Source organism: Rhinichthys klamathensis, unplaced genomic scaffold (genome assembly GCF_029890125.1).
Source record: "Rhinichthys klamathensis goyatoka isolate OS25496 unplaced genomic scaffold, OSU_Roscu_1.1 h1tg000040l_1, whole genome shotgun sequence".
NCBI classification, from domain to species: domain Eukaryota; kingdom Metazoa; phylum Chordata; class Actinopteri; order Cypriniformes; family Leuciscidae; genus Rhinichthys; species Rhinichthys klamathensis.
The window spans coordinates 9010627-9031745 of NW_026606587.1; the positions used below are offsets into that span (position 1 = coordinate 9010627).

Here is a 21119-nt window from a genome sequence, read left to right on the forward strand (position 1 = left end):
GGCAAACAGTTTTACAAATACCTTACTCAATTGCAGTGGTCTCTGTATATTAATGGTATAGGTTACCCCAAAATGAAAACTTTCTAATCATTTACTCACACCCATGTCATCCCTGATGTATATGACTTTCTTTCTTCAGTTGAACACAAATTAAGGTTTTTAGAAAAAAATACGTGGAGTCCATGTGAATGCTCCATGCTCATCTGTTCTCTCTACAGGGTTCTGCACTGTTGGAGGACTCTGCAGACAAAGCCCCTGCTCCCGAGAACGGGACAGGAACCGCAGAGGATCTACCCCTTCCTCCTCCACCACCTCCCCCACCCAGCAGCACCTTCATCCCTCCTCCACCTCCTCCTCCACCTCTTCCATCGGATCTGCCCCCTCCTCCCCCATCCACCAGCACACCAGCCCCTTCCCAGCGTCGCATGTCTTCCTCCTCCAGCAGTGAGTACTGACACCATCTCATCCAGAACTTCACAATGGTGATATAAAGTGTTTAAAGGGGTCATGCATTAACAGCATTCATTTTTCATTGTACTGTATATTTCATACCAAGTAACAATATACTGTCAATATGAAAGCACAACACAAGCCAGCTGTTGCGGTTACACTCTGTTTTTGGTGCCTTTCAATTAAACAGTCCTTACAGGGAGAGTTCACCGAAAAATAAAAATAATTTCATTGTTTACTCACTCTCAAATTGTTCCAAACCTGTATGTCTTTGTTCTGATGTACACAAAGGAATATATTTGAAAGAATGTTTGTAACCAAGCATAGCTCAGGCCCCATTGACTACCATAGTATTTTTTTCCCCTATGGTAGTCAATGGGGCCCGAGATCTGTTTGGTTACCAACATCCTTTAAACTATCTTCCTTTGTGTTCAGCAGAACAAAGACATATAAACAGGTTTGGAACTATCCCTTTAAGGCTGTAACACACCAACCCGACGGTCAGCCATCGGCCAAAGTCGAGCCTTTGTTGAGCGGCTGTCAGTCTAGTTTTCTGTGGTCTGTTCCACACTGTCTGCACTTGTTGGACTCCGTCTGTGACTTTTTGGCCGGTTGGGTATGTTGAATTGGCATTAGACAGTTGGTGCAAAGGACAACTCTGATTGGCTGTTCACCTTATTGAACGAGTGCACAGAGCAAGAAAGCAAGAAAAATGTGATGCTAAGAGTGTACAGACTGCTCTTTTAATTTTACATCTTCACTTATCTGAGCATTTCAATGCAAATATTTTCACTACAGCATGGACATCTGGAATGAAGAAAGTAAAAACCAACTGATCAACATATTATTCAAAATGTTAAGCAAGTTCTCCTTTTTTACGGTTTGTATACCCGCATACAAAGGTAGACTATACCATATATGTACTATATTATATACTGCCTGTATAAACAGTTATTTCCTCTCACGCAGGCACAGAACATACGTACTAGTAGTCTTTGGGATGTATTTAATCTCACCTTTTTGACATCACTGGTTTGGTGTGTCACAGGCTTTACAATTAACCAGGCTGTTTTTATTATGGTAACTTTAAAGGGAGTTCATACTAACAGCAATGTGCAATGACAAAGGGATTTAGTTATGAGTTGAGGCAACATGAGTGACAGCAACCATTGACAATGCAACAAAGTTGACCACGGCTCAGATTTACGCAAATGAAGTTGCATAATGACCAGCAGTGCAATGCGGTGACTACTAATGGGAGTGTAGACAGTGATTTTTAGCCTGATACAGTTGGATACAGTGATGGAGAAGGAACACATACTAGCCTAATAGCAGTGAGATTTGTCTATCTACTTTATGAATTTAACCATTGACAATGCAAGCACCCTTTAAGACTTCTATGTGAAGGCCATTAGTTATATTTAGCTGTCCTCTTTGCTTGTGAAATAAGTAACAATGCTTGCAATACTTAGGAGTTATGTATTTGACCCTTTCACTAGTTTGACCCTTTGTTCATAGTTTGACCCCTTTAATCTTCTCCTATCCCTAGAGGGCAGATTATTAGTGCCAGAAAGTGATGACAAATACAGCCATGCTATGCCACAGCTTTGACAGATTGTACAAAATGAGTTAATACTTTGATACTTTTGTTTAGCCTTTTTTATAAAAGCCAGTAGATTTGTGTGTTTCACGTTTGCTATTTACACGTAAGGTCACCACTCTTCAATTTTCATGCATGCAAGTCTTCAAAAGCCCTCAAAAGTGTACAAATGAGTGCAGAAAAGGTCTATAAGAAGCTGAAGACTAAGGAACAAGACTCCCAAGATGGCCTTATCAAGTACATTTTATTGTGCCAAAATCCAGGATGAAATCTGGCTAAAAACAAGTATAGGGCTATTGACGGCATCTTTTTCAGGATGTCGATTACCACAGAAAATTGTTTTGTATAGTCTTATATACAACTCCCCCAATATAAATGACTAAAGGTTTGCCTGTGTGATGATGTTGCAGGGTGATCCGAATGAACACATTCATTTAATTGTTTTAAGTTAGGTGAACTTCTACTGATATCCTGATAAACCGGAAGCAGTGAACCCTGCATAGGGACCCTGTCAATCAGAACACAGCTAGACTATCTAAAAGCCTTTGTTAAATAGTTGGTGATTTGAGAAATATCCTGTGAAATAGTATACAGTATCTAGCTAATGCAGAGATAAAGGCTAAAAGTCCAGATACTGGGAAACCAACAAATTGCAGCAGGGCAAATAGCTACAGTACATTGCATTTAAGTACTTTAGACAAAGTAATTCATCCAAACTCTTTAGACCATTGGAATATCCTATATTTGATATTACAATAATTTCTCAAATGAGCATACGTGTGATTCAGAGAACGAATGTACGCACAAAAAAATATGTAAAATATATATAAATATTGCACAGTTTAATGGTTTCTCCAGTCAACGTCCAAATACTTTAATTGAGAATGGCGAGTGGCGAGAATTGCTTAGATTCCCAAATAACTGCAGTACTCCGACTCTGTGCCACTAGGAAAAGTGCGTACATCTGTTTAAAAACTGACATGGTGATAAGCACTTTTTCACGTCAAAGACCGTTTTTAAAATATGAACGTTGATGTGGATTTTTGACATGTGACTAAAACTACATGTGGAAGCCAGGCATCTGTTGCATTTGTCATCAATGTTAGGGTATATTTTAGAGAGCCAGACCTTGGAAAAATTATCTCTATGAAATATTGTAAATAGTATGGATTCTCCAGTTTTCTCTTTATTACGCAAAAGCCACTCTCAAGCTCTTTTAGTTTCAGTTATAATATAACCATCTAAAGCCAAACAATAAAATAATTGTATGTTGTAATCAACAGTATGTCACAGATGCTGTTGACAGATTGTAAATTATTTTTAACAGAGAATATTCCTTTAAAATGTTTAATATGAAATATAACATGATTGGTGTGAGCGCATAGGTGTCAAACTTCAATTTGCGTATTTGTGTTTGCTTGGATCTTCAGCCATGGGTGAATGTGCAACCAATCTAACATCCAATTTAAAATATTCATGCTGTTTAGTCTGCAATCCTAAACCGTTTATTTAAACCAGATGTTGTGGATATCAGTAGACATGTCCATGTTCAGTCCAACTCTCGATATCACCAAGTGCTCTCCAAGAGCACAAGAATGAAGACTTAGAAACGGCCACAAGGTAAATCTTACAAAGTTCTAGCCTGTTAACATGAGAGCTGGCTGCCTGCTCATTCCAAAGTCTATTTACGAATTAATGCGCATGGGCTATTGTTACTTTGAAATCGGGTTTAGTGTTCTACCATTTACTTAATTGTTCTTCCTCCAAGGGATACCTGACATGTCTTCAGGACAGGACAATATCCATGATGTGTTGTACAATTCAGTGATATGTCAGGGAAATGTAACACTTTATACAGACTCACTGGCCGTTGATTTACACCGTCCATTTGCATCTATGGTGGCCTGTGAAAGAGAAAACAAAAGCAGTGAATACACAGACAGAAAGCCCAACACTATCTGGCTGGACACCTGATTTCCTTCTTCTGTTCCAAAGAATTGGTGTTTTAAAGCAACACCAAGTAACTTTTCCTCTGCGGTCGCCCTACAGGTTGGAAGCGTAATTGTCCATTACTGCTGTCGTAAATAAGTTAGCCTATATACCGCATCCTACTGTCGCACGCATGCACATGCTCTCTGTTTATCCAGCACCGGCTTTGGAATCATGATGACAATTCAAAAGCTGAATCTCTAATTCCTCCGTCATATTTGTGACAGCTATGCAGGATGATAAATACAGATCCAGTTAGTACTGTATGCTAAGCCAAGTATCACTATTTTTATTGATTGTACATTTGAACAAACTCATAACCATGTGAATTAAATGTTAAGTGTGTGACATGTCCTCCACAGTTTTGATAAATTCGTATGATTGGATGAGGAGAGGTCCAATTTTCACCTGCCAGATAATAAAATGGGTAAAAATGGCCAACGCATTCTCATCCTTTGGCGTCATATAGGTGACGCCATATGACATTTCGTCGAAATCTTACGCACATGGCATCCTATAGCGTCAATATAACACGCACTGTTATGGGTAGGTTTAGGTCTGGGGTAGGGTACGGTTATGACGCCTTGGGTTCTGCGTCTCTTATTGATGCTAAAGGATGCCATGTGCGTAAGATTTCAATGAAATGTCCAAAGCGTCACATGTATGACGCCAAAGGATGAGAAAAGGCTGAAATGGCTTAGACAAGTAAGCAAACATCCTGCTTACTTGCTACTGTAGCAACAACCCATTGCAACCTCCCTTAGCAATTCCATGGTAGCCAGTCAGATTACTTTAGAAACCCCCTAGCAATGCTCTAGCAACCACACAAAACCCCCGAGCAGCCACCTGAGTACCCTAGCAACCTACTGCGCATACCAAAAGACCTCAGAACACATTTGCAACCGCATAGCAAATACCTAGCAACCAAACCATCAAGAGGGCAAGTTTTATATGAGCAAGCACTTTAGACAAAAATCCAGTGTTTTATTGCCCTGTTCCATTTTACTGGTTTAGGAATTTAATAAAGGTTTTCAATCAAATATGTTCAGTGCATCTATAGATCACAATGAACACAATTAATCGATGCGTTTTTTTCTTTGCCATTTGAATTGATTTAAAAATTAAAATTGTTTTATTTAGTGAATAGGTGAAGAGGCAAACAGGTTATTAAAACAATATTGTGTTTCATTGTGTTTCGTTTTTTGTTTGTTTGTTTGTTTCATCTCCTCCATATCCTTACTGTATTTGTCATCCCATCATCCTCTGTGTCTGTCTTCACCACACCTGTCTTACTGAACACCTGTCTGCTGGGATCTGTCTCTCTTTCTCTCTGGCTGTCTGCTTTGCATGGACACTTTGCTGTGCCTTCTGGCTTTCCATATTATTCTCTTCTTATGACGCAATCGCTCTAAAGAAGTAGATCTTTCTTCTACGCATCTGTCTCCCTCTGTCAACCCGGCTCCAGAAACACTACGTCAGAGGAAGAGTAAGTATTTTTCCCCAAACCTCATTATTTGTGTATGTGTGTGTGTGTGTGTGTGTGTGTGTGTGTTGGCATTTATATGTTTAATTCTTTACATTAATTCTTCTAATTTCCCTTCATTGAGAGCATTAACTGTGTTGTTTGTTTGGCTACTGGACCACAAGCTGAAGTAATCATTTTCATTTTCAATGAACAATCATTTTCAATATTACCCTGAATATTCTAGTCACTTTCAGATAGCCAAAGAAACCACAGCACCCAGAGTGAGTTTTTCTGTGATTCCAGTTTCAATCAGCCCACAGGCTTCCCAGATGCTGTGGGGACTCTCTCTGGCACATCAGCTGTGATTGTTAATACAGCTTAGCTATATTGATTGATGAAATTGTGCTGTGGGTGAGGTTGTTTTGTGGCTCAAAACATTCAAAAATCTAAAAAAGTCAACATGAAATGGCATTCACAACCCCATTTTACTGATATATTTCTGAGTGAAACAGGATAGACAATGATAAATTGTTATAAAAAGTGGGCGTGTCATACCAGAAGGGAGCCAGGTGGTTGGTTGACAACCAAGAGGTCTTGATGACATCAGCGGATAAGTAAAGTTGTTTCAGACACAGAGCAAGTTGTTATATTTTGATGAAAGATTATGAAATGCACTGATTAATTATGTACAATAAAACCATAGGAACTTTTGTTTTCATGTTGACTAATCCTCTTAAAAATCGATTCTGGAATAAAAGTAATTTAGAATTTTGATTAATGTATTGAATTTACGTCAATTAATCTATTAAAGTGCTGTCATTTGACACTGGTCTGCAGAGTCATACTGTAGTGAAATGAGTATAAAGGTGTGTAAACAGTGGGCGGCCTTATTGACTCTGCCCTCCCGTCAACGCAACACCTTCAACCTACGTCACATCATTCCTCACTATGCACAGCTATTGTTAACATCTTGATCCTCTTTTTTTCTGCTCGTATTCAGGCTCAAGTTCTTCTGTTTGCCTTTGTTTAAGTTATTAACGTGATATTTAGTTACAGTTCATAAATGAAGATTTGTCAAGTCAAGGTTGAAGGTAACGTATAGTGTGTTTTTACTGAGATATATGATGATTTATTTAATAGCTAATGCTGGGCAAAATAGCTGAAATATAAATTATATATGAAATACAATAATCTTTTTTTTTTTACTTTATTTCAACCAAACAGACATTGTTACCAAGTAAATGGTCAGTGTTAACAAAGTAAAGAATGATTAACATAATTTTTTCCATACTTGAACAAAGGTAGGAGTGATATATAGTCATTTTCATTTATATGCATGAATAAATCAGTTCATACAGTAGTAATTAATAGCAATTTTTACCTAAACACGTTGACATTTTAAGTGATGTCCCAAATGCAGAAGTAACATTTTATTTAAATTTTTATTTGTTGAATATAATCAATGGGGGTTCTCAACTAGTTTCTTCAGAACCTAGATTTTACATTTGACATCATTTGGCAAGCCCATATTTTCTTTTGTTGTTTTGGTAATGTTTTTATTATAATATAATATATTTGTTCCAAAATACTGTAGAGTTTGCTCAAACATCCCTTTAAAAGTTGTTAAGCATATAGTATTGCTGTCGTATCTATGCAAATGACATGTTGTAAGTTGCATTTTATTATTAGGGTCAAAGCACTGAAGGTGCGTAGTGTTCCTATTATTATTATTCTTCTTCTGCTCTTGAAGTCTATGGCAGCCCATAGAACCGCTTGCTGGAAAGTTATGAAATTTGGCACACAGATAGAGGACAGTCTGAAAATTAAATAATTACAGTGATTTTGGAGTCTCTAACTCAATTGCTTTTGCGTCACCAACTGTCCAAAGTTTCACTTATGTTGATGCGATAGTCGGTTACACTGTGTTCAGCCGCACACCGATTACATCACTTGCCTATCGCTGCATTTTTTATAGTAAAAAATGTTTTTGTTCAGTTAGAGAACAGACACTATAATTAAAAACTGAACGCAAACGAGAGTCGCAACACTGATCAGCAGCAAGAGTCAGATTTCTTTTATCACATGACGAGTGAGGCGAGCTAAATGTGAGCTGACTGAAAAGACAATGGCGAAAGATTTGGTTTTAAAGCGAAATGTTAAAGCGCCTATTTGGCAATATTATGGATTTAAACACAATGCTAATATATGGAACCTGCAAACAACTTCCATAGGAATGAATTTGAAATGCTCGCTGTGCTCCGTAAGCATAAGGGTATGAAATTCCCAAAAATGCGAATAACTTTTGAATAAATTAGCCTATTGCAATGAAACTGGTCTTAACAGAGATCTGGTCTAACCAATTTTTTCATAGTCGGCCGAACTTCGTCATTTTGATTATCTTTAAAAACCTACTTTTTCAAACTCATTCTAGACCGGTGGTCCAATTTTCACCAAAATCCAATTACATCATCTTCATGGATTTCTTGTCGAGACGAAACAGTTCTCGTATATCACATCAACAAATTGATGGCATGATGCCTAACCTGTGTCATTATCACCTCTGACCACACCACATCAATTTGGTCACAGCGATATTGGTCGAAAGAGATAAACCATTAAATCATATTACTAGTGATTTTCAGCCAAATTTTTTATTAATTGCTCATTGTTGCACTTGGTCTGGTGCTCCCAGCCATGCTGTCATGACTTATCGTCTTGTTTGCTGGTTTTGAAGGTTTTTTTGGCACTTTAAGCTGATCAGGACGGAAGACCAAGTAGAGCAGTTTTAACCAGCTAAGACAGCTAAGGCGCCATCTTAGGCTGGTTTAAGTTGTTTATTTTTCAGCGGACAATGGTCATTTGTACGGTCATTGTAAGGTAATTTATAGACATGGGTGGATTTATCGACATCTTATGAAAGAAAATCAACAGAAAGCATCTTTTTCAGGCGTGTTATTCACCTTTTATGTGTTGCTCAGCATGTGTGAGACTCTTTCCTGTTAATCCACTCAGCTGGTTGCTGAGCAAGAGTTGGAGAGTTAGAGCGAGAGGGTGGCTGATCAGAGGACAGAACTGTGAGTAAGGAGAAGGGTCAGTGAGAGTGAGGAGAGGACGTAGGGTCAGTGAGTGGACTTCAAATCCAGCTCCAATTTGGCAGCCGTGTCTTGTCAGAGTTGATTACCGCTGATCCGTTCAGACTTCCCCCAACTATGATGAGCCACCGGCAGTAAGCAAATGCCGTTTTTTTGTTCTTGGGGGAGGAGAGGAGAGTTTGAATCAGGAGGGTTGTAGATCTGACTGGTTCTCTCGGTCTGAGAAGACTTATTCATAACCACAGCTATGACAAAACAATAGCACGTCTGTTACGAGGCATTCTGGAGATTTAAATCAAGAACACCAGGTGATGTACATTATTTGATTATTTCTTTAATATCGTTAATTTATTTCAGTTTATATATGTAAGAAGTTGAAAAATTACATTGAGAGTTTGAGTAGTCCAGTGGTCTAGGAATACTTTTTAAATACAGATTTTTTTATGTATTTTTTATTTAATTTTTTTTACATTTTTTCTTGCAGAGTAGATTTGTGTTCTATTTATACCTGTAGCTGTCAGCATTCATTTATATTCGTTATGGTTTAAACGTTATGGTTAAAAGTATTTTTTCTCACTTTATATCATTTCCATAATTAAAGAGGATAAAATCATGTTAACAGTAACATTTGTTGATTGTTTAGAGATTGTTATTAGACACTGTGTACAACAAATTTTTTTGTTTTCTGCATTGCAATGTATTATGGCACTAAAACTTAAAGAGCAGAGGCCACATTTGGTCAAGTAGATTATGTTATATAACAATCTTAAATTTAATAAGTTCTATATTTTCACACCACAAGTCTCATAAAATCCCATTTGGCCTCATTTGCCAGCCACTATCCTATCGTTCTCTTTCAAATTCACCAAATTTCTGCAAAGAATTATGGTAATTAGAATTATTATTGTAATATATTTGAATTTTCAATCAGTATTTTCTACACAGCAGTGGGTCAAATTATTTGAATATGTCATGAACGTTTTTGAAACTTCAACAAAGGCCTGAATGTTTTTTTATTTAATTTTTTATATTCTTTACTTTTGGTCCTTTCTTTTTAAAACTTTATTTAGTGAGTGGATTCTTTTAATCAGTACTGTTAAGTACTAGCACAGTTACTGAGTGCTTTAGACATTTGTTTAGACGTCTGGGGTTTTAAATGAAATATTTAGGGGAGAAGCTTGTCCGGTGTGTCTCTCTCTTTCTCTTCACGCATCCATTCATCCTGGCTCAGTTTCCCTCTGTCTTTATCTCAGGCAATAAATCCTTCAACATGATGTCCCCCACTGGAGATAATTCTGAGCTTCTGGCCGAAATTAAAGCTGGGAAGAGTCTGAAGCCGACACCTCAGACTAAAGGCTACACGACCGTATTCTCTAACAGCGGCCCAGCGGGGAACAACGTAGGTCACGCTCCCTTTCTTTTTTAATTTTACTTTTTCCTTAATAAATTTAGTTCTTACGTATAAAGTGAAAACACTTAATTTCCTGAAGCCTGACAAGAGCATTGTTATTACTGTAATGTTTTACAAGTTTATATTGTTTATATACTCATAAGTTTGTACGATGTATATTATTAATAGTGATTTCTCAGAAATGAAAAGTATTTTATTTTATGATATGAGTTACAGCTGTTGTCTACTTCTAACCTGTAATCTCTCATTTGGGTGTCACTGCCATTGTTTGGCTTGAGATGTGAAGTAATATTGTTTGCATTAGAAATACTGATGCTTATCGATAGAAACAAAAGCCAAATCAGATATGTCACATAGACACCAATGGACAGGATGGACATGGAGTGATATTTCTTTAAATACATGAGAAAAGAATAATGTATTGGATACGAATAGAAAAAAATTCCAGTTATTATTATGGAGATAGATTTCCAAAAATATAACTGCTAGGGCCACAAAAGTAATGAAATTCAGAACTAAATTACAGTTACCGTGTATAAAGTTGTAGTTTGGAGTGCAGCTCAGCAATCGGGCCCCAAATCTATTGTCCGGGATAATTCAGCCAGTTCAGTGAGATGCTTGTGTAACTCAGTTATTGGTACTGTAAGACAATAGCACAATTTATCAAAGTTACGTAATTGAGGAAATGACAGTTGGAGCGTTCGAATCCTTTCATCTAACTTAATTTGCTGACCAGTAATTTCTTGACTAGAACAAGAGGTCTGACGAATGTATGGTTGCTTATGTAAATGAATGTTTCAATTTTTCCAAAGTTTAATGTTGAGTAACTATTACAAGTATCGTAATTACAAGATGACTCTGTTGTTATGTTGATGACATTTATTCTCCTCTAAATTTTCTATATTCTATATTATGGGCCTAATAAAGAGCACCAGGTTACATCGCTTATAAACTGAAAATAAGTTGAAATGTACTGGTTTGATTACATAACAACGGTAATTCTGAGCTGTCAAAAAATTCTGAATTGCCGAACGGTGATTTTGAGTCTGACAAAGACATAAACTAAGCAATTCAAAAATTCCATCCTAATTCTGTAATGCATTGTTTAAAATGTATGCGACATACAATGTTTTCCAAAGAACCAACAAGAAAAATTGTTCTTAAAAAGTAGAGCAGAGACTCTCAAGTTTGCTTCAAAAATCAGATTTTACAGTAAACATAAAATAGCAAATGCAAAAAGAAAAGGTTTATTGTACAAAAATAAACAAAAAAGTCTATACGATAAGTGACATTTATTAACATTAACATGAACTATATAGACAGCCCGGGACACACCAAGCCGACGATCGGCCAACAACTTCCAGCCGACTCAATTTTTTCGGTGTTTTCTGTAATGTTGGCTCTAGTCGGACGCTGTTGGGTTTTTTTTGGGCCAATTCGGTGAGAGAGAGAACTCTGATTGGCTGTTCAGCTTTTATAATGAGTCAGTGCACTAAAATAATAGCAAAACAGCGGGCAAAGAAATAAAAACGGTACAGATAGAAGGCTGTTCTAATTTTACGTCATCTTACCTGAGTGCTCCTGGGCGATTTGTGTTACGGTTTGTCTACCTGCAGCGTCGGTTTCCCTTTTTGAACGACGAATATAGACAAATAAATCTGCCGAAATAGACAGTTGTCTCATTTACACGCAGGCGCAGAAAGCGCATGCTAGTTGGCCGTCAGCTGTAGTTTACTTGGTGTGTTCAAGTGCAGATTTTTTTCCCCAACGCAGGCGGCGCGAGGCGACAACACAGTCGACATTTATCAGCGCTAGTTCTTTAGTGACAGTTTGCTGTGTCGCTACCCTTAGATGCTACGAAAAACCATTCAAGAGTCTTTAAGAGTGTCTTTTTATTATTCAATTCAGCAGACAGCCAGACACTATATCTATATTTTCTTCTGCAACATTCAATTCTGATTGATCATTTTGAATTCCAGGAAGAACGTCCATCATCGCCGCCACAGCCTCTGCCAAAACCCCAGTCCAACGACTGTCCAACCCCAGTCCAATCCACGAAGCCAGAATCTCCACCGCCTGTTTGTCCACCCACGCCACCCACTCCCACCACCAGTGGTGGCTCACCCCAGAACCTGTCCGTTTCACAGAGCAGTGAGCAGCTTGCAGCCACCGTCAATGGAAATACTGCTGTTGGCCAGAGCAAATCCAGTGTGGTGGATGTTGAGAATCTGGTGCCCACACATGACGAGCAGGGCCGAGCCATCCCAGAGTGGAAGAGACAGGTGATGGTGAGGAAACTACAAGTCAAGATGCAGGAGGAGGAAGAGAACAAGAGAAAGGTGAGTGATGAATTAGTTGGGTGTTTTAAACATAAGCTGAGGCAGTGCATCTCTTATCCAGCTTAAATTTCAACATTTAGACACTTTAACCAAAGCTTTCAAATCCCAGCCTCATAACATACTTAAAGACCCCACAGAATCACAAATTGAGTTTTTCGGCTTTGACTCCATGTGTTTAAGGTCATCTATAAGCTAGTAGGCCTACATTCCTACGAGCTGACAAAACCTGAATGCAATTTCAACATCCCAAAACAATTTCCTTTCCCATACATTAATTGGTTACAAAGGAAGTAGGTGGTATTTATTCTTTCTAAAACTCTTTTGTCAATGTTTTTTTAATGTTTTTTCAACTAAAGGCTATTTGGTATTTTTTAAAAAGGGGATAAGCTCCTCAATAGTGCCAGCCCTACTCACATTTCAGTAGGATATCCGTCAGCACAAGAGAAAAAACTGCATGTCAAGGCATTTCATGGGGTCCTTAAGCATGTTAAATAATCACTATGTTCGGAATAGCATACTAATATACTACTGTTTTTGCAGTACATGAATATTGTGCACAGTATGCAAATTGTCTTTATACATAGAATGCACCTCACTTGACCTTTCATTTTAATTGTGATGAATGAAAGTAATATAAGGTGTGATTTCTTGACTTATTTAATTGGGCTTCCAAAAGTTATGACATGTTAAGATAGTATATCATTTAAAATACAAAGTAACCATGTTTATTTTCAAGATGATACTTGGTTGGCACTCACATGTAACATGATGAGGTTGTGTGACAACAATGTATCATACTGCTGTTAATAGTATGCAGTATACAGTGCACTCTAAGTAACCAGCTAGTATTCACTTCTGAACATAGCCAATCTCACAGTTCATGTCTAATTGTTTTTAAATGTTTATATAAACTGCTGTTTATAAAAAATATGACTAACAATTTAACATTTACAATTAATAATTGGAAATGAGTGCACTTTCTCAGCTTATGAGATCAACAGTATCCTCCTGTAGTTTTAGTAGTGTGAGCTATAGTATCACCTCATTAGAATTTAAGAAGGCTTATGATTTAAAATGTAAAATTGAGGTTTGAGCTACAGTTTCTACATGGAGGATAGCTAAGCAATGAGTCTCTGCATGGTGATTTTTGGATAACAATTTAGTTTAGGGTCCAATTCTCACTATTAACTAGCTGCTCATTAGCATGCATATTACTAGGATTTCTAGGATATTGTCTGTTTAGTAGTACTTATAAAGCACACATTAATGCCTTATTCTACATGACCATATTCTACATCCTTAATCCCACCCAATACATAAACTTGACAACTACCTTACTAACTATTAATAAGCAGTAATTAGGACATTACAGGCAAAAGTTTTAGTTAATACTTAGTTAATAGTGAGAATTGGACCCTAATCTAAAGTGTGACTGATTTTTGAGTGTACACTCTTTTAGAAAACTATATCCAACCATTTAGGAAAGATCTATTAATTTAAAACTAATTGTGGTCATTCACTTCTCCATTAGACCCTAATGAGAAACTGGCTAATGAGTTTATGATCTTTGGGTAACCATAGCAGTGTTGTGTGAATGAGCAAACATTTGTGCAGTTTTGAATTATTTCATAACTGCGGCCATTTACGGGTTAGCAGGAATTGTCCGTACATAAATCCTAGAGATATGTTGTTAATAGATGAAAGAATTGAGAATTAGTGTTGGGTGAGATATTAATTGGTGATTGAATCAATAATATCGTGTGGCTAGTATATGTGTATATGTTTTTATCCAGGGAACATTGCTTTACATGACAGCATGCATCAGTCAGCTAGGCTAGATTACTTCTTAGATGGTATTATCGAATCACAATTACAGGCTACTTTGTTCCTACATATTTATTTATTTAATTATTGTGAATACATCGATGTGTCCCTCTGGCATGTACTTGATTGCAAAGTCAAATAGCTGGGGATAAAAACATGTATGTAAGAGTTGACTGATTTGAAAAAGCTTAAAGTGTAAAGAATTTTATATTACTGATCAGACATAGGTTTCAGCTTATGGCGAAGACACTTTAAAAATACTCAATCTTTAGTTTTGGTCTGGTTTTCATAGTGAGTATCGAGCAGCGTGACATTTGGTTGGCTTTTTCTATACTTTGTGTTGAGTGATGCAGTGTTTAATTTGGGGCTGTTGTGACTATCCAAAGACAAGCCTAAGTGTGTTTGACATTTACTAAGGAAGTATTAGTTTAATGTGGCTTACTGGCGATGGTGCACGACAGCTCTAAGTTTTTACATGGGGATTCAGTGGTGTGATGCAAAGCCCCTTCACACTGCGACTGGTGCTTGGTCATCTTGCTCATTCTACTCATTAAGCTTTTATTTTTATCTTATACTTTCATACATCTTGTTAACGCTCAGAAAGCTTCTCAATATTTATTTATTTATTTTAGATTAGTGGAAATTGGTCAAGTTCCCTGGAAACACAAGCTAAATATAATTTACAGATAAAGTAAGGAAACTTCTGGGTCATTTTCAAATGAATGTCTGTATGGACAGCATCTATGGCAGGCTGTGGAATTACCGGCATTAAATTTAGACTTGTATTCATCAAAGTGAATGGGAAACGTGCTGTAAATACACTTAAAATATACAACACTTATATTACTCTAAATACCCCTACAATGGAAGTCCAGCAGAAAAGTGGCCAGCAAGTCTTGAACATTACACATGTTATCATGAAACTGGTGTGATAGAATTGCTTACCAAACCTGCCTGTACAAAGTTGTAACTACCGGTAATCTTTAAATTAATGTCATGACCACCAGCTAAAAATAAACCCAGTTTGATGGTATCTGCACAAGTATACCGGGAAGTGACATAACACATTTATCAGCTTAATGTGACAGCAAAAAGTATTTACATGGAACTGAGTTATGCACACTCCATCCACAAAGATTATGTTGGTAACTCATAACTCTGCCTTGAAAAGTAGTCCCACAGGGACAGTTAAGGCAACTTTATGGCTCTTGGAATTCAAGTGCTTTTACAAAAATATGAGCTTTTAAATCCACTGGCCCACTTACTTACCAGACTTTCATAATATGCATTTTATAGGCCCTGTTTGCTTGTTTCTTCTTTTTTTACAATCTGAATTGCATTTAAATTATTGTATTTAATATTCGGTATTCAATAGCATGTCCCTGATTGTATCCATAGACAATCATTTGAAAGTAACCCAGATTATTCATTTAATATAATTAATAGACTCTAACCAAAACCCTATAAAATAAATTTTAAGACAAATAAGCTGTTTTTGCGGGGGGTTTTTTTTTGCCTGAATCTTCTTGTGCAAGTCAACTCAGTGAAAACAAGGCAGTATCATCGCACCACTAAATTCATGTAAAGTTTGAAACGTTTGGGGTGAAGAGACTTTAAAAGCGTGTATGTAACGCATCGGATCTACAAGCTGAAGGGCACCCCCTCCTTTGTTTTGTTCCTTTCTATACCCTCCTCTGAACCTACTTTAGTTTGCTGGCAGTGGATACTATCAAGCCCAAGACTGGCATTATTCTCATGTGCACAATGCTATTCTGGGTCCATTTGGAGAACTAATGACAGAGGACGACCTTATCCGCATTGAGAAGCAGATTGAGAACCTCCAGGTCATGCACAAAGTGACAGAGGTGGAGAAAGATCTGGAACAGCTGGAGCAAGAGTTGAAGCAACTCTTGCCTGTGTCTGCAGCTTTGAACCAAGACCACTTCTCTGTCAACCCCAAACAGGTTCATGGGCAAGCAGAAGACTTGCCTGCCTGGTGCAGCAAGATCTCGACACTGCTCAAAAGCATGGCCATTTTGCTTGCCACTTTGGGTGGAAAGGAGATCGATATTCTGGAAATGATCACTCAAGGATATACGTACGAAGGTCTGAAGAGTGGCCAGACAGGGATCTCAGATACAGTGGCCTCTGGAAACATTGGTCGATCGCAATCATTCTCCACTCGAGAGGAGGTGGAGAAGGAGATTAAGCAGTGTGGTGTGTCTGTGAAGAACCTGAAAGCCAATTATGAAATTCATAGCACGTCAAAGTATGAGGATGACAAAATGAACCGCGTATACAAACGTACAAGGTCCTTGCCGGCAGTTAGTGAATGTAGCTACCCATCAGAGCCCATCTTGGAGGATGAGCTTCTCTTCTCTCTCAGTGAGAGCAACTCACAAATCGGAGATGGGTCACCAATAGAGCAAGATCCAAATTTACCATTGGTGAATGAGGAACCTATAACACAGTCCCACGCAACTTTGATGTACACTGGGTCTGAAAGAACAGGACCATCTGACTCAGAACACCATGACCACCCTGACATCCCTACGAATCCACTAACCTCAGAACAGCTCACCCGCAGTCTAGAGGTGCAAACGGACCTGAGCTACGTCCAGGAGTGCATCGAGATGCGAAAGGAGAGGATTGTGTTTCTGTTCCTGGAACACTGGAGAAAGTACACAATGACTGAATCCTACAAGTGCTCAGGAAGAGGGAAGACTCTAAGTGTTGAAGAGAATGACTGTCATTCCCTGTATTATCAGAACCTAGCTAAGTCAGATGGTACCATGCAAACTGAAGATGACCAACTGCTGTATTTCATGAAACAGAGACAAGTTGTGGGAAATCTTCTTGGCCACTGGAGGACCATTATGAGCCAGGTGCCCACGCGACAAATCCGGAGACTCAGTCGAGCTCAGATGATCTACTGGCCTGAGCACTTCCTTCCCCACATCAACGGGTCACCTGTTCAATATGAGAGTCTAACCCTTGACCTTTTCATGCTTGGCTACTTCCAGCTTCTTGAAATGAACATGCCCCGCACTGAGCGGAAGTTCCGCCACTTGCTTTGCTATGAAATGTTTGACAGACTTGGCAGTCACCCATGGGAAGTGATCCGCCAGTTCCACCGAGAGGTGATGGAGAGTATTGAGACAGGGAAACGTGATTGGTCAGATGGATTTGAAGATATCAAGGTGAAGTATTTTGGTGACTCTGTTGAGGGTGGTGGGCTGCTGGAAGCTGCTGAGCTCATTCTCCCTCCAGAGGTTCTGCAGGCATCCGTAAGCATACCACAAAGGGCTCCAGATGCAAGTCTCTCAGGTATTTCACCACCAGATGTCCCCTTTGAACACCCAGGACCAACTTTGGATGACTGCGCTATGGCCACCCAACAGGGCTCTTCCGAAGACTCAGCGGAGAACATTAAAAATCATTCAGCAATACAGAAGAGTCGTACTGAAGTTCAACTACAACCCATTGCAGCACCACAGTCAGAAAACACAGTAACGCAAGCAACCATAACAGTTGAAAGCCCCCAGACGGAAGCCCCACACACTGTGAACAAACAAGGCCCAGCAAATACCAAAGAGGAGCCCAATGAGGACTCCATCAAGCTTATTTATGAACTTAAAGAGTTTAGCAATGAGGAAATTATTAGATATATTGATCGAAGCTTCGCCTTCTGGAAAGAGAAGGAAGCTGAGATGTTTGACATATGACTTATCAGGTCAAGTTATTTGAAGGATGAAACACAATTATAAGGAGACAGAATAAATGCTTGTGTTAAGCAGATCAGCAAACAGTTGGGTCAGAAAGGCAGTTTAGTTCTAGAAAATGTTGAGGTCTTGATTGTTAAAAGAAACAATCAAATGTTGAGCCGAACTGAATTTAAGCAACAACCTGTCCTGTCATCATTTGTCATCAGATGTCTTACAACCAACTGTAAGCTGGGGTGTAAAAACTCAATATTGACGTTTTGGAAAGTCCTGTCATGCAGATAAAACAATAAATACATAGAAATATCATAGCATCTCATCTCACTGGGTGAAGTGTAGGAAAGATCAGTCTTTTTTAGCAAAACATCAACTTTTCAGTGAGTGTATATATATAAAACAATAAAATAATCAGCTCACACTTTGAAGCACAAAATACATTTTCTTGAAATTAAAGTGTAAGTCTATTCTGACCATTTTTTAAACATCATTTTGCTTTCTGATTCATTCATTGAAAGAAGCCATTTGAATTTTGTAACTTTGAACTATTGTTTGGTATTTGTATGACTTACAATTGAGTGTATCAGAAGCTATAACATAAGCCCATTATCATAAATTACAGTTACAATACATCATCTGTTTTCAATGGTTTTATTTTGCATGTTGCGTAATTATTTGGAAAGTATCAGAATCGTTTTTTAGAATAGGAGTGAATGTGTTCCCTCTTTTCTTAGTGTTCTTTTGAGGTAAGAATACACAGCTCTTAGTTTCTGAACATAATCAATGTTTTTATTTACTCAACCATGATGCATTTGTGTATGAGCATTCTTGACCTTTTTATTGTCTTTTGTTAGCAGTTGTGTTTGGCAATGTTGTTTTTGAGAGGTTTTAAAAAGCAGATGGATTTCTACTTAACTGCAAAAGTTTTTATTGCCATTGATATTCATACGTTGTTTTTTTGTTTGTTTGTTCTTTTTTACACCTAACATTGAGGTTTAAATTATTCAACTGTTACAGTTTTGTTCCATCTAGCCATGTTTGAAGTGTCGGTTTGGTGGTTTGTTTATTTTTTGAGAAATTTACACAAAATAAATCAATCTAAAGTTCATCATTGGGTACATAAGTCGAGATCATTTCATTTGTGATTTCCTGTTATAACATTATTAAAATGATTGAACACCTTATTGAGAACATATATTTTACTTAGTGACTTAAATTGACCATTTAATGTTTGCTTAGTACAGTTATTTATTGCCCTACAATTAACTCTTGTTAGGTTCCATGGACTTACTTAGCTAAAGAGTTAAATAAGAATTAGAGAGTTAACTATGGCATCACGCTATTTTTGGAGTCAAGCTCAAGCTGTGTTCTTGAGGGCATTTAGCAGCCATTTTCTTAAGAAGGCAGGACTGTAGGAAGTGTGTATGTGAACACCAGCAGTATTGAAAGTATGTCAATTAAAAGTATATAATGACACATATTAAATATGCACCATGTTAAAACCATGCTGTATATTTTAAGGTAAAAGTAAAATGTTTTATTTCTGATTATATCAGACACTCAAATAATTTAATTGCCATATTTCAGGTCATATTTCCCCCAATGTCAAAAGTAATATTATATTTTGATTAAAGGAAATTAAGCTTTTTTTATACCTTAATGCTGATGATAAAAAAAAAATCGAAATCATCTGGATACATACCATAATGACAGTTTTGGGGTAAAATAATGTAAATGCAAAATGGTACAAAAATATGCTGTATTTTTTTTTATGCAAAATTTAATTTCTTTTGATTTCAGGTCAAATATGACATTTTAATGAGACCAAAATATTTCTCTGTACGAATACATATATCTCTCTGTTGGAGTAGCCCTATCTCTGGAAGTATCGTTCTTAACTAACTTTTTTTTTGTGTGTAATTTTTTACTTATCTTTCAAATACAAACTTTCAATAGTAACTGTGTTCTATACAGCAATGGGTTTCCCTTTCCTTCTATAGATGCAGTATAGCCTTTTTCTTGAAAAGGTTCAATAACAATTTTGTCATTTAATGTCTTTCAAATTTTCCGAATTATTAGGCAAAATCCAAAGGCTACCCAACATTTAAAAGAAAAGCAATACTATATTATTAATGGAAGTAATGATGAAAGAACATTTGATGCTTCTATCAAAGCATTTCATCTTTGGCATTTTTTTTTTTTTTTTTTTTTTTTTTTTTTTTTGGGCATATAATTCCCAGGGGAATAATGAAATATTAATACACGGATTAGTTTACTCTGGCTGTTACCAATAGCATTTCACTGTAGCATTTGAGGTAATCAATCCGTTTGGAGGGGAAATGAGAAGCTGAAGATGGCCACCCCCTCTGCTGGGATATAGTTACCATCTGAATGGAGGAAGAAGATCCCTTTTCACACTGTACACATACTACCTGTCTGAGTAAAAGAAGAAACACTTTATTGGGAAGTGTATACAGAAAATGTTTTTTTTTTTTTTTTAAGAGTGTGTTAAAGGGTTTTGGTGGCATATTCTGTGTACAAACCATGGAATTTGTTTAAATAGTAGGATGCTACCATGTATGAGGAGTTGTGGTTGCACTGGAGCACCCGAGTTCACCTCGAGTTTAGACTGGTTGTAAATGTAAATAAGCACAATAGTATGAGTTGCTTTGCTATATTGTCGTTATGTTCAGTACAGCCTGAACATATGTGGCATGGCCTGATGGAAACATTCAGGATCTCCTTTTCACATGTAGGCCTATACAAAAAATGTATATCCTGTTTAATTATTATTATAATTTTTTTAGATTTATGTATTGTACTTCACATTATAAAATGTAGTTCTTGAGCTTTATAGTGTTTCCAGTATTCTAGCATTCAAGATACTTGTACATGCACTCACCAAAAAAAGGTCCAAAAGCTGTCACTAGGACCGTACCCTTTCAAAGGGTTACACCTTTGTACCTTATTTACCCCCAAAGGGGTGCATGTTAGCACCATAAAGGTACATATTAGTATCTTTTGAAAGGGTCCCACCCCAGTGACAGCTTTTGTTCCTTTTATTCAGAGAGTGAACTTGTCATGAACTGCTCTAACACACGCAGGTTGAAGATCCAAACGCAGCCATTTATTAAAGGTAATCCACAATCGAAATCAAAATGACAGCCAAAGATCAAAACCTAAACAATAACAGCATCCAAGATACAGGGAAATCCAGAGAACCGGGCAGA

The 21119-nt window shown here is 37.4% G+C and overlaps 1 protein-coding gene across 5 annotated transcripts in view; it reads left to right on the top strand.

The window, feature by feature from the left end:
* espn (espin) overlaps positions 1-21119 on the top strand; it is an 81162-nt gene that overhangs the window by 57856 nt on the left and 2187 nt on the right. For 3 of the 5 annotated variants that reach the window (XM_056246754.1, XM_056246750.1, XM_056246751.1), the window contains 4 exons: positions 219-444; positions 5454-5525; positions 9850-9995; positions 11987-12346. In XM_056246754.1, the coding sequence (XP_056102729.1) occupies positions 219-444; positions 5454-5525; positions 9850-9995; positions 11987-12346 (804 nt within the window). The remainder of the gene's footprint in view (positions 1-218; positions 445-5453; positions 5526-9849; positions 9996-11986; positions 12347-21119) is intronic. The other 2 variants (XM_056246752.1, XM_056246753.1) reach the window with 1 other exon arrangement.